General features: G+C 46.5%; 1 protein-coding gene across 1 annotated transcript in view; it reads left to right on the top strand.

Annotated features, from left to right (window-relative positions):
- SLIT3 (slit guidance ligand 3) overlaps positions 1-15066 on the top strand; it is a 642447-nt gene that overhangs the window by 105184 nt on the left and 522197 nt on the right. Inside the window, exon 4 of the mRNA XM_002710368.6 lies at positions 10064-10135. Coding sequence (XP_002710414.4) covers positions 10064-10135 — 72 coding nt within the window. The remainder of the gene's footprint in view (positions 1-10063; positions 10136-15066) is intronic.

The raw sequence follows: 15066 nt of genomic DNA, 5'->3' as shown, positions 1-15066 counted from the left end.
AGTTGTTTGTCACTTGTTTCTGCAGTGTGTGTTTGTATGTGAATGTATGTGTGCATACGCATGTGCTTTCTTCTACCCTTCTGATTCCCTAGAGCCCGAGTCCTTGAGTACCGATGTGATTGCATGCACACTCCTCTGGGGAATGCCCAGAGACTCATGCTCTTGACTCTAGTCCTAGGTAAAGCCGTTTGTTGGCTATGGCCTCTGGGGTTCCCTGCATTATTCCACCAAAAATGACTTAGACTAGAAAGGTCGCCACCCTGGGACCTAGGGACCTTTGCTACCCTTTGGTTCAGTGTCTGCATTGCCAGGAGTTCTGCAGTGCAGCTGTCTAGACAGGATTGTTCCCCACCTCCCCTCCTCTTCTGCTGAAATCAAGGTCTTCTGGATGCAGGGATATTAGGGGCATATGGCAGCCACTGGGGCAGGGGTCAGAGGCAAGGCAGGATTAGGCCATAGGGGGGCTCTGCACTTCCTTAATAACCGTGTAATTGGAGGAAAATTGGTCCAATGTGAAGGGCAAGAAAGTTCAAAGGGGGGTGTTTGGGGGTCTTTCTGCTTGTTTTCTTTTCCTGCTGGGGTCCTGAGTTGGATCTCAGTAAGGGGAGATCCTGGGAAAGTACCAGAAATTTTCTAGAATGGCATATATAGGGCACCTACATAGGGCATTTCAAGGCACCTTTAAGGGCTGGCAGGGGCTGAGGACACAGTCAGAAAACTTTTGACTGGATGGACTTTTGGGTCTGAGAGAGAAACAAGGACAGAGGCTCTCGGGAAATGGCCAGAGATTTCTGACCTGTCCTGGTAGCAATGATTTCCTGAGCTCCTCAGAGCCTTGTTTGTAAGGCCAGCACTAGGCCTTGGACAGTAAGGCCGAGGGAGCACAAAGTCCGCTTCCTGGTCTGCCTTGACTCAGTTTCTCCATCTATAATATGGGCAAATGCTTTCTTGTTATTGGTCTCCTCACTGGGATTTTGGGCAACCTCCTGGTTAACCAAGCACCAAAGAGTTGAGGAATCAGAATGGCAGAAGAGGTTCAGATCGCAGGTTTTGGTGCCCAAGAGACTTCTGTACCACTGGAAACCATTATGCTTAGTGAAATAAGTCAGCCTCTAAACGACAGATGTTCCCGTTAATACAGAAATACCAAAAATGTATAGGAATGAAATGGGTCATTTTGGGATATGATTGTTGTTTTTAGCTCTTGTTTATAATCCTGTGGAACTGTGGTCTTCCTACTTTTTACTTTTTGAATATTATGATTAATTGCATATTAAGCCTGTGGATATAGAGTGGATTAAAATTACGGCTTTGCAAGAACTGATGGAGAGAGAGGAGGGGGAGCAGGGGAGTGAGGGACATGTAGTTGTCTTCTTGGAACTGTACCAATGAAAGGCATAAAATCTGTTCTTTTTATATTAATAAAACATTTTATAAAAAGACTTAGACTTATTTGTCAGGTTGGTGATTTGGGATAAGTTTTTTAAAAAAAACCTCTGTGCCTCAGTTTCCTTATCTAAAATGAAGATCGTTACAATGTCTACTTCCATATTCCCTTTAAGAGTGAAGTGAGTACGGCATATAAAACACCTTTCACTGCCCTTAGCCCGTGGCATATGTCCTATGTCAACATATGTAAGGAAGGACTGAAGGACAAAGCCAAAGAGGATTCTTACTGTTTTGATGTTTAAGGCATGTGGGTTATTAGGAGAGTCCTCACCAAGTATCCAAGTGTTCCTGTAGATTTCCCAGCTTGCTTTGCAATTAAATTTGTGCCACGTGACTAGTTGTGGCTAATAGTCTGGGAACAGAAGTGACCTGAGTCAGTGCTGGGTCAAGGAGGTGAGAGCTGGTGTCCTTCCCCGCTCTCTCTTGTCATAGCTGGTGTCCTTCCTCCCTCCCGTGGCTGCCACGTGTTCTCTGCAGCATCACCCAAGGTGGAACAAGCCCTTTTTGTGAGTATGAAGCACACGTTTGTTGTGTTAGCCCAGTGAGACCTTGGAGTTCATTTGTTACTGCCTTGCTGACCGATGCAATCATATGTGCAGGAAAAATCAATCTCCTGTATTTCTGCACTTTTAGGATATGTGGGGATGATGATAATGATAATAACAGTAGCTGTAGCCACTATCATTTATTGAGCCCTGGAGAAACACTGCAAAGCCCTTTGCAGATGTGAAACCACTCAGCCCTCTCAGGTATCCTGTGAGGTATGTAGTTTGCTATTACATAATAACTGTGTTCCTAAAATAATCTCTAAGTTATTTTTAAGAAGAGTTCTCGTAAACAACTTCAATGAGGAAAAAAAAAAACTACTCAGAGGCAAGGATTTTAGTTTTTGACAACAAAGTTAGTTTTCCTACAGAAATGTCAAAGATAGAGGCTTTTAATTGCTATTAGGACCTTTGAAAGTTGCAAACTAAAAATAACTGATTTTCAAATCTGGCAGCAGCCAACCTAAATGTCATTGAGCAAATGCTGAGTCGCATGGAGGGCAAAGCTCAGGTTGGCTTTTTCTCAACCATCACACCAAATTCTGGGTTGCTTCCTTAGTGCGATACAAAGGAAGCCCTGGCATAGCTCAGTAAAACTGTAAATCCCTCACTCTGCAAAGAGAGCCACAAAGCCAGACACCAGCATTCCCTCAACTGAAGTGACCACTCTATTGAGACTGCAGGCCACTAGGCTTTCTCGCCACACACATGGGGGCCCTACCCGATCAGGAGTGGTGCAAACCGAGCACCACCACAAATCAGGTTCCCTACTGAACTAAACACAGGACAACCAGTGTGCATTATGAAAATTTGCACAGCAGGAAAAAAGTCTGAGTTTGCTGGGGTTGACAGGTGGCCGAGCCAGCTGATGTGAGGCCCCCGAGTGTTTCAGTGAACAGTTGGTGAAAACAGCCCCAAATCGGGACTCTCTAGCTCTTTGCATGGCCCCAGGTTCAAGTTTTCTGGCTCTAATGTATTTGTATCCTCACTGGGGGACAGTGTCACTTCTGAACAGAGCTTTGAGGCCTGTGCAGTTTGGTTCTGCCCTTGTCCTGCCCTTGTCCTGAAATTTTCTGTCATTCCTTGGGCTTCCTGGCCTGAAAGCAGAGCTCTCTGGGAATCCTTGTGCCTCCCCATCTTCCATGAGGAGCAGCATGGTGCTTCTGCTCTGAATAACAGAGCCACTGTAGCTCTTGTTGCTTAGACACATGGCGGTTTCTGAGAGCACCAGTAGCAGACGGAGAAGGAATCCAGCCTGCCTAAGAAACTGCCTGGGGAAGGGGAACCAATTGAGTTCATTACTAAAGCAATCAGTCCCAGTGACCTTTCGGGGTTAGCACACTTGGACTGTCGGCCTCCCTTGGGCCCTAGCTGCAGCTGGACATCCCACACCTCCCGGAGAACAGGAAGGGCTTGCCGTGCTGTGGGCCATTCTGGGGCCCTTGAAGCCCCTCACTGCTGTCCTTCACCTGCAAGGGGAAGCAGTGAGCTCCACCCCCTGCTTGCCTAGCTGGTCAGTGTGGTGGCTGAGTGTTCGAGAAGCTTCTATAGCGTGCAGACAGGCCCTCTGAGGCTCCCGTTCACCTTCACCTAGGATGGCTCTCTGCACTTAGCCCGGGAAGTCTACTAATTCCTCAGGATCCCCTAACTGGCCATGCCTGCCTTTTAGTTCATTCACTGAAATTAAGACTCCCTTCTTAAGGCCCCTTGTGTGCCTGGCACTGTACAGGCTGCTGTTGGAACACAAAGTATGTGTCAGACGAATTCCCACCCTCATTGACCTTTGGAACCTAAGAGGATGAGACTCACTTGTTGGGTGATAAATCAAGACAGTTCATATGGAAGGGCTCAGTGACCTGTCATCATTGTACATGGTAGTTAGAGCACAGGCTTAGCTTCAGGTGCCTGAGTTCAAATCCCACTGCTGTGACATTGGTCAACTTTGAGCAACTACCTTAATCCTGTTAGACCTCCTTTTGCTTATTACTAGGACAGCACAGGTACTGGTCTCCTAGTATTTCTTTGGAAATTCCATGAGGTAGTGCCTGTAAAGTTCTTGGTATAGTGCTTGACTCATGATTTTAGTATTATTGACATTATTACTGGCTGCAGCTATTAGTTGTCAAAACACATTTGGGGGACATCAGTGGTAGAGAAATCCTTAATCTAAACGCACTGCCTTCTGTGTGGTGTCCTTCCCTTCCCTATACATTTCTTTAGTGATTGATGGTTTCAGCTGATTGGTTACCCAGGCTTGGGACCAGGAAGCAAGGGAGAGGACACTTTTATACCTCTGGTAGCTCCCTCATCCCTCAGATCCCATCACCATCCCCTGCTGATTATACTTCATGTCATCTCCTACACTCTGACGCTGCTCGCATTCTTAACCAGGTCCTCATACTCAGTACTCAGGAGCTCTTTACTCTTTTCTGGTCTCCTTGCCCCCAACTATACCCTCCTCAAAACTAGGTTTACTGCTACTGAGGAGAATCTTCAAAAATTCAAACCATTTGCTAATCTTTCTCTTGTGCAACACCTTTCAATGCCTTGTTTTTATTGTCTATAAAAAAACAGGTTCAAATCCTTTGTCATGACCCCACAAGACTGCTCATGATATGAACTCTAAATTCCTGTACACTGTGATATTGAGTGTTCTCAAATCACCTGCAGGCTCCAGCCATGCAACCCTGGCTAGGCCCCACTCCCAAATGGTCCTGGTTCTCCTAGCCCTCCAGTTAGGTGCACATCCTGACCTCTAGCTCTGGAAGGCTGAGTCCATGTTTCCTGAGTGTTGCACTTGTCTGACAAGGGTAAACTCAAAACCTCCCTCTTTGAGAAGCCTTCCCTTAGCTGGGATTGGGTTAGCTGCCTCTCTTCGGTACTCCCACAACACATTGGTTTATAAGGTGATGGGGCACTTTTTTGCTTTCATGACTATCTCTTCCAAGGTTACAGCATTTTTAAAGAAAAGAATTGAATCTTATTTGCCTATGTATATTTGTACTGGAAAAAGCCTGGAAAGATGGAAGAATAGATGGACAGATGCATGGATGAATGGATGGGTAAATGGTGGCCAGATGATTGGATAAATAAGTAATTGAATGTATAGGCGCTTGAATGGATGGAGTCCACAATTATATCTCATACCAGGTACATCCAGGAAGGCCTTCAATGGTTCCACAAACACAGGGCTCTGTTACTTGGAGTTTCACAGTTTAGTCTGGAAAACGTTATGACCTTGTAACTCAGCAGCCAGTGGGGGTTTGACCTTGCTTCTCCTGATTATTGCAGCAGGAAGGCTGAGAAGGAACTGTGATCTTCAAGGGATAAGGGACATCAGTGTGGACTATATCCTGTCATTGACCTGGCCCATATTCCATTTAGCAACCCCAGATCTGTCCTCCTTTGCATGTGACCCAGGAATCGAATCGTGGGTTTACTTGTGGTTTGAACTGCAGTCAGAGGTTTCCATCTCTGGTCCCAGAGTAACAGAAGCAGCAGACGGCACGAGCACACCCCAACCAGTAGCACCGTCTGCAGTCAGGCACTTACCTGTTTCTCCATCAGAACTGAACATTTCATTCTGTTCATTATCTGCATTCGTAGCAGCCCTGTAGGAAATGTACTTTATGCAATTCAGTGTCTTTGGTGGCTTTTCAAAGACCTTTCAGCTGATCTATTAACTAAGTAAATGTGAATAAGCATCGAGCTCCTTCCAATATAGAGAACCAGCATGCAAACAGCCCAAGCTGAAGTGGAAAGGCCCCAAGGCTTTCGGCAGCAGAGCCCAGCCCTGCCACCCCAGAATCCTTATTCAGAGTTTATGAAGCACCAGGCAGTGCACATTTGGCTAAATTTGGTTGCATTTTTATTTTTGTCCAGCCACAAATACTGGCAAAGAACTGAAAATGATTCCTTCCCTTCCGGGAGCCTCAGAGCCAAGCTGGTTTTATTTTTAGCTTCAACTCCGGTTTAGGGCTTTTACTACACTAAATACCCTACCCACTGCAGGCAGTGGTGGGTCGGATCTTAGGATTTTTGCCTAGACTGGAGTGTTGGTTGTCTGAATGCAACTCTTACCAGGCTTTGTACAGCTGTGACAATAGAGGGTGGATCCCGACAGACCCACATAGATCCAGTTCTTGCCTGGGGACCTCCATGAGAGCCCTTTGCAGGGAGGGCCCTGTTCCAGGGTGGGTCATTGTCTGGGCTGGGGTGGAGGCAGTGACAGCCTGGAATGAAGAGAAGAAAAGGGAAGGGGAAGGGAGCTTTCATGTATGGAAAGGCTTCAAGTCACATGGCGTCCAAGGCTCTGGGCTCAGACTGATGGGCTCAAATCTTCCTGCTTTCTCTTCTTAACAGTGCAGCTTTGTGGATGTGCTCAATCTCCTAGCCTGCTGGTCAAATTGGTACAGACATAGGGTGCAGGGTGAATGCCAGGGACAGGGAGAGGGGGGAAAAGGAGAGCTGTTGTTCAGTGTAGAGTTTCATTTTTGCAAGCTTAGAACATTTCTGGAGATTAGTTGTGCAACAAGGTGAAGTTATATACTTCACACTACTGAATCATCACACTTAAAAATTGTTAAGATGAGTGTGATGAGATGACCAACAAAAGTCATTTATCTGTACACTTGCATGCATTTCCTGGTATGTAGACCGTATTTCAATAAAATGCTTAAAAATTTGTTGAGATGGTAAATCGTGTGTGTTTTTTAACCTCAATTTAAAAACCACTGGAGTCAGGCCACTGTAGAGGCAGGCAGGGAATGAGAGCCTATCTTGTCCAATTTCCCAGTCGTTCTGCTCCTTGGCCTCCTTGTAGTTAGGAGTTGCCTGGACAGCATCCCCAACCACAGCAACCCACACGTGGCATGGGCCCCACAGGGCTGAGTGTCCTTTGTGAAATAGGGCTTATTAATAAGATCTTTTTTTTTTTTTTTTTTTTTTTTGGATAGGCAGAGTTAGACAGTGAGAGAGAGAGAGACAGAGAGAAAGGTCTTCCTTCCGTTGGTTCACCCCCCAAATGGCTGCCACGGCCGGCGAGCTGTACTGATCCGAAGCCAGGAGCCAGGTGCTTCCTCCTGTTCTCCCATGTGGGTGCAGGGGCCCAAGCATTGGGCCATCTTCTACTGTTTTCCCAGGCCACAGCAGAGAGCTGGACTGGAAGAGGAGCAACTGGGACTAGAACCTGGCGCCCATATGGGATGCCGGCACCGCAGGCAGAGGATTAACCAAATGAGCCACAGCGCCGGCCCCTATTAATAAGGTCTTAAATGCTCCCCTTTCAGAGGCTCTGCCCTTTTGGGCTTCCATCTTATCCTACATTTTTCTATTTTTTGTCTATTGACCTAGTGGGAGAAACACCAACAAAATTCCACTTAGGAATCTTGTATGTCTGGTGAGTGTTTTATGTGTGAGCATATATGTTTTCAGGGGCCAGAACTGGGGAAGAAGTTTACCATAGTTTACTTAGCTCTAAGATAGGTATAATAGGGTAATCCCAGGTAATGAGACATGATCATTTAATTCTTTATTTTTTATTATTTATTTATTTATTTATTTTGACAGGCAGAGTGGACAGTGAGAGAGAGACAGAGAGAAAGGTCTTCCTTTGCCATTGATTCACCCTCCAATGGCTAACACGGCTGGCGCGCTGAGGCCGGCGCACCGCACTGATCCAAAGGCAGGAGCCAGGTGCTTCTCCTGGTCTCCCATGGGGTGCAGGGCCCAAGCACTTGGGCCATCCTCCACTGTACTCCCTGGCCACAACAGGCGGAGGATTAGCCTAATGAGCCGCGGCGCCAGCTGATCATTTCATTCTAGCTAGAAAAAAACATTATCCAAGGTATAAACGGCCAGAAAGTTCTGGGGACTGAGAAGTATGTACTGTGTATTAATCAGCTTTTTGTCACTGTAACAAATACCCAGCACAAGTTATGTCTGAAGGAAGGAGGTTCATTTTGGTTCATGGTTTAGGAGGCTGGTGCGTGGTAGAACACGTGCAGAGGGAGGAACACATGGTGAGCTTGGAAACAGAGTCAGGAAGCACTTCTGTCCTATATCTACGTGGTCTCTCCTTAGAAAACCATTGTGATTCAGACTCTACCCTAGCAACCCAATCCAATTCAATCATTTTCCAAAACCCCACCCTCAGACACCATAATCGGATCAAGCCCTCACCCTCTTTAGTGACACTAACTTAGGACTTTGGGGTTTAAATAACTGGATGAGTTGGGGAGCCAAATCTTATTGAAACCACAGCAAGTGGTTTAGGGGTTCATGTGAAAAGGGAGAATTCCTTTTCACTGCTTACGCTGTGGGTGGATGCTGGGGCCGAGGGGCATGAAGCCAGCGTGGAACAGTGTCTCCCTCTTGGCCCAGCATCCTCATGAGAGCAGATATGATGGGGACCAAGCTCAAGGCCCCTTGGGAAGACAGTTGGCCACTTTTCTGTGACCTTTAGCATTGATCATGCCCAGGAGAGCTCAGATTGGCCATGTAGACCGCCATCCAAGGTGGACCATCTCTGCTGGGCTGGGTTTTGCCTCAGGCTGTATTTCACAGACACGATTCCCTGCCAGAGCCAACTTCTTCAGGCACTGTGGAAACTGCTGAGTCCTAACCATACTGTTAGAAGCCCAGGAAAAGGTTTACTTTTTACTTTCATTTAGTATCTAGAAGGATTAAAAGAATTTTTGGTTTGAAATGAACATATAATATTAACATATATATTTTAAAAAGTTTTTTTGACAGGCAGAGTGGACAGTAAGAGAGGTAGAGACAGAGAGAAAGGTCTTCCTTTACCATTGGTTCACTTTCTAATGGCCGCTGCGGCCAGCACACCACGTTGATCCAAAGCCAGGAGCCAGGTGCTTCTCCTGGTCTCCCATGCGGGTGCAGGGCCCAAGCACTTGGGCCATCCTCCACTGCACTCCCGGGCCACAGCAGAGAGCTGGCCTGGAAGAGGAGCGACCGGGACAGAATCCGGCGCCCCGACCGGGACTAGAACCCGGTGTGCCGGCGCCGCAAGGTGGAGGATTAGCCTATTGAGCCACGGTGCCGGCCAATATATTTTTAATATCAACCTACTTGTACAATATTGAGGGAGGGCATTTGATGCATTAAAATTCCATTTGGTATGCCCACATCCTAAATTATAGTGCCTGGGTTTGAGTCTTGGCTCTACTTCCAATCCAGTTTCCTGCCAATGCTCATCCTGGGAAGCAGCAGGTGATGCTTCAATTACATGGGCCCCTGCCACCCACATGGGAGATGTGGACTGAATTTCTGGCTCCTAACTTTGACCTGCACCAACCCTGGCTGCTGTGGGCAGTTGAGAAGTAAACCAGTGGATGAAAGACCTCTCTCTCTCCCTTTCGTTCTCTCTCTCTCTCCCTTCTTCCCTCTCTCTTTGCCTTTCAAATAAATACACAAAATTTTTAAATGTTTATAATACTAAAACCATTTTTATGGAGACAACAGCTAACAAAGGTAAACAGGCTGTGGATCCATGGAAGGCATAACGCAGCCCTGCTGTGGTCTTGAGAGCCGGGATGGCAGGGATTGCATTGGGTCCTCGGCCTGTCCTGATCTGTCTTGCCTTCTGCTCTGTTGCTATAGCAACTGTTATCTGCTCCCACCACCACCATTCATGATCTAGAATATTTCCCCTGCTATTTTAGTTATTCTTTTAGGGGTGTATTTCATAGTCCAGTTCCATTACTTGGTAATAGGTACCTGGAACTCATTATTGAGAGAGTTTCAAAAGCCTTGTCTGGGACCCAGGGGAAAGAAGCTTGCAATTGATTAGTGATGTCTGTCCTGGAAGCATTTTGGAGGAGTGGCTTCCCAGTGCACTGCTGTGTTTTTCCTGACATCCCCAACTTGACTGCATGCCTTGCCAAGATGGAATATGCCTTACACATGTCGAGCATCCCATATTTAAAGATCTAGAGAGTATCTTAATACCTGTTGATTGATTGATTGATTGATTGAAGCAGTGTCTGTGAATGCATTTGATCTGATTTAACGTCTCCTTGACATCCTTTCCTTCTTCCTTTCCTGTTTAGGCGTCTGAACAAGAATAAGCTCCAAGTCCTTCCAGAATTGCTTTTCCAGAGCAATCCGAAGCTCACCAGACTGTGAGTAGAGTTGACTTATTTCTCTGCCTTGTGCCTTGCCTGGCCTAAGCAATGTAGAGGATGTGGTTGCCTTAGTGTGGGGAGTCCTGTGCCATGTGGAGCTTGGCAGTTGGGCTCTGGCATGGAGACTTGGAGTGGGGCTTGTATATGGTGTGCTCCACTGAGCCCTCTAGACCTGACTTCCTCTGGAGGTCGGTGGTTTAAATGGCTGTTGCTTGCATTGGTGGATCATTCCCTTGCAAGGAGAGAGGGAACTCTCCCTTCTGGCTTGGGTCTGAAGTTACTTCATGGCAATGCCCTGAGGGACAGGAAGTTAAGGTAAGCGTTTTACAAGAAGCTGCTGGTGGTCTCAGAGGGTAGTGATTTGCACTAACATTTCAACCGCACTGTGTTGCTCCCTGGAACAGCCCTTGCCCCTTACCTCTTCCTGCCACTGCCAGTCTGGGAACTGCAGGTCTGGAGGGCTGTGCTTCGGTGGAAAAGGAAGAAACACCTTGAATTTTGCTTTCTCTTCCAAACAGTCCAGGATATAGTGTGGGAGAAGAGTTAGAGATCCGTCTGTGCACTGATTCACTGTGAGAGTGTGGGAACTCAGGAGCTGGGTATGCACACTGGGATAGAGACTGTGGTTGACTTACTGTGAGTGTGAGGCAAATGCATGACTGGCACAGACCAGCCCATTAGCATGACTCTGAAATCCTGCTAGTGGGGACAAGTGTAGATCATGGGGTGAATTGGTTGGCCCAAGGCTCAACTTTCTGAATGGAGTGACACAGAGAGATTTATAGCCTGGCTGGGGGGACCCCAACATCACTGGGGAGGCTCCAACCTTGTGGCCACCATTCTCATTCTCCATGGCTGTGTTTAATGCCTACTTATGCAATCAAACAATGCATGTAGGCGCTGGGATAAACTGGAAAATAGGAAACACATGTCAGTTTGTGCATTTAAGAGTGAACTCTGAATTAGGAACATATATTTATATATGTCATACATACACACACAGAGACTGTATACATCAATGTATTTTCAAAGGGCACTTTGTTGAAACAAGAGTAGCCAAGAATTGGCTGATACTCTGGGGAACAGCAGTCTTGTTGGCTTTTCTAGGACACACCTGTGCTTTGTCAAGGTCTCCTCGTGCTGTGCACACAATTTCTCTGGCTCAGTCCACCTAGCTGACTTTGCTAAAGATGGGGGAAGGATATGCCCCTACCCCTCTCCTCTTCCAGCCTTGACCCACCTGAATGGACACAAGACTGGAGGAAGTGCTTGTTGTTCAGCAGCTGAGTCTCTGTCAGCGCTGGGTAAGCAATACCAAGTGGGCACACCACAAACAGCCCCAGTTCTGAACTTCCCCTTCCCTGCAAAGCTCTCTCCTAAAGGCTCACCTATCAGCCATTCCTCCACCCAGCACTGGAGTGTGCCTCTTTCACCAGCTGTTATCGAAGTGCTGCAGACGAGCACATGCTGTTGGATCTCAGGTTCACTTTCTCAGTGCAGTTTCCGTGGGGCTGGGGCAGCTGGACAGCTTTGAGTGGTGGTCTCTGAGTATTCCAGATGCTGCAGGATGTAGAGTGGGCTGGTTCTTGCTCATGGAAGCCTCTTCGTGCCATAAGGTGATGTCCATGTTGTTCAGAGCTGGTCAGGCAGTGGTGTTCCTAACAGATCTCTGAGATGCTGCGGACCAGGTATGGACGTGTGGGAAACCCCTGGATTTGGTCCTAACTGCTGCCTTCTAACTGAGAGAGCCTGGGATACTCACTGTCCCTCTTGTGCCTAAACAGCCTCATCAGTGAAGGGAGGTGCTTCCTCCTCCCTCTGCCTGTCCCACAAATGTGCTCTAAGTATCCAGTGAGATACAGATGTGCCTATGTGTTTTCTAGGGTTTAAAGGACTGTGGGGGTGTATGCACCAGGGTAGCTTTGGTTACTCCTACAATTCCCATCCTTACAATCTCAGTCTCTGATCTCCTTCCTCCACAAGCCTGAAGAGGCTAGGAGTTGCTGTGAACATTGAGATAAATTACATTGAGCGTTTGCTTCCAGCCAGAGAGCTGCAGCTGCAAAGGCCGGGACAATGTTCAACTCATTTTGGTATTTGTCCCTCTTTGCGTCCCTCACTAGACACAAAGGTTGGCACACATCAACACATCAGTGATGGCTGAATGGGTAGATGAAAAAGTGAATGATGTAGACCCAAGGATATAGACAGTGCTCTCAAGGAGCTTTGATTCTTTCATCCACCATTCATTCATTTATCAACTCATTCATTCGTTCACCTCTCCCCTGGGGGATCTCCTCCGGCCAGGTCTCTGTGCTGGATATGGAGCTGTAGACCTGAAACATCCCTGGCTTCCCATGTGCCTTCTCATGACGTGTTTTGAATGGCTGCCAAAAAACTGAGAGCTAAATATAATTTTTTTATTAAAGAAGCTATATTAACCCAGGTATGGGCTATAATCAGCAATCCCTTTTTCTCTTTGGGCTTGATCTTTGATTATTCTTAATGGCCCTATTATGTCTTTGTCTTATTTTGTCAGCCACTCGAGGGCCTTTTTGGAAGTAAATGGGGTACAAATTAGAAATCAATAAATGTGCAATCAGGAGTGTGTGTACATATGCCACTGGCTCTGCTTTAAAAGAGCACAGCATCTCAACAGACACAGCAAGCCATTTCTCAGGGAATTCTAAATGTGGATTCTGTGTGGCTGACTACTCTGTAGGAAGCTATGCGGGATAGAAAGGAATTCTGGACATCCTTTCTCTTTTATTATTAGACTTATGGGCAATACCGCTTAATAGTCAATGTTTATCCAAAGAATACCTTCTGCAAAGACAGTGGTCATGTAATAGACATTTTTATAGTACTAATGAGAAAGAAAATAGTATTTAATATCAACCTACAATATGATAATGCTATTTAATATTTAATTAATATTTAATATCAACCTATATTATTATAATACTACTAAATTATGATACTACTAACTAGCAAGGGAAAGAAATGTGACTAAACTTCATTTAGCCCAAAGAAGAAATACTCATCTAACAGTCCAAGTAACTGAAAAATCCAGTGGTCGTTATGGCTTCAGGAACAACTGGATCCAGGGCTCAGTTGTATCAAAGGACTTCATTTTGGTGTCTCCTTCCTGTGGAACAGTGGACATGATGGCAAACAAAGCAGAAGACCCACAGAGCCTTAAGATAGTAATCCTCGTTGACAGTGAGCTCATCAGCAGTCCTGGAGAGCTGCACGTGGATTCCCGGTCCTCACTTGGTCACATGCCCATGCGCCAGTGAACTGTTTTTGCAATGAGGTTGCCAATGAGGTTATTGACAATGGTTGATTAAGTTTGGGTCATGTGTCACCTCACTCATTTGGGGATGAAGGTATGCAGGGTATGTGTTCATCCCTCTGGATTGGGACATGGGTTCCCCATAAGAAAGAGTAATTCTGTTATCAGAAGACAGGGGAAGGACTGCCATATGCCCAAACACCAGATATCTACAGGTTTGTTGAGCATCTACACCATGCAGTACCTTGAACTTCAGATGAGTGCTTTGGATCCTTACACATAACACTTTAAGATAATAACGCTAGCAAACATGTTGAGTGCCAGGTGCTATTCTGAGCACCTTACATCTCTTAACTCATGTGATTCTCCTAAGAACTCTGTGGGGTGAGCACTATGGTCAATGCTGTCCTGTGGGTGTGAGATTGAGGCTGAAAGACTTAAACATCCTGCCCAATAACGTGCGACTGCTGAGTGGTAGAACTTGTATCAATTCAGGTCACCTGACTTCAGAATCTGTATGGTCTCTACTGTGAGTCCCCAGCCTAAAGCTCAGTGAATGCTTCCACTTTTTTTTAAAAAAGATTTTATTTATTTATTTGAGAGGTAGAGTTACAGACAATGAGAGGGAGAGACAGAGAGAAAGGTCTTTCACCTGCTGGTTCACTCCCCAAATGGCCACAGCATCCAGAGCTGGGATGATCTAGTCAGGAGCTAGGAGCTTCTTCTGGGTCCCCAACGTGGATACAGGGGCCCATCTTCCAGTGCCTTCCCAGGCCACAGTGGAGAGCTGGAATGGAAGAAGAGCAGCTGGGACACGAACATGCACCCATATGGGATGTTGGTGCTGCAGGCAGAGGCTTAGCCTACTATGCCACAGCACTGGCCCCCTCCCATTTTTTTAAATGAATAAACTAGGGGTGGTCAGTGTTGTGGTTTAGTGGCTACCTACAATGCCAGCATCTCATATAGCCAACAGTTAGTGTCCTGACTGCTCCACTTCCAATCCAGCTCCCTGCTAATGGCCTGGGAAAAGCAGCAGAAGATAGCCCAAGTGTTTGGGCCCCTTCCATATGGGAGACCTGGATGAAGCTCCTGGATCCTGGCTTCAGCCTGTCTTAGCCTTGGCTGTTGTGGCCCTCTGGGGAGTGACCCAGTGGATGGAAGATCTTTCTCTCTCTGTCTCTCCCTTTCTCTCTGTAACTCTGAATTTCAAACAAATAAACAAAGCTTTAAAAATAAAATAAACGAGTAAACTGAAGCTCAGAGAGTTTGAATCACTTGCCTGTATATCCCATGTACTAAGAAGCAGCACTTAGCACTTGACTTGCTTGCTCAAATCCAACCTTCCCATCAATGTGAAAGGAGTGATTATTAAATCTACTTCTAAAGCTTGGAAGTTATCTAACCTACCATGGCTGTGTAGCCAGGAGTCAAGGGAACTGGGGCTGCATTCCCATCTGTGTCTCTGCAGAGTTTTCAGCCATCCCACACAGCCAGGCACACTACTGAGGACAGCTGGGATTGGGCAGAAAAGATCTGCTAATAGCTTCGTGGTAGATCTGAGTGCTTTTCTCAGGCCTTTGCTGGTTACCCAACCCCTATCCTCCTCTAGGTCCAGCTCTGTCTGATTCAT

Source organism: Oryctolagus cuniculus, chromosome 6 (assembly GCF_051225735.1).
Source record: "Oryctolagus cuniculus isolate XC-2025 breed Fujian yellow rabbit chromosome 6, ASM5122573v1, whole genome shotgun sequence".
Lineage (NCBI taxonomy): Eukaryota > Metazoa > Chordata > Mammalia > Lagomorpha > Leporidae > Oryctolagus > Oryctolagus cuniculus.
The sequence above is the reverse complement of the archived record's forward strand: the minus strand, read 5'-3'. Positions and strand labels throughout refer to the sequence as shown.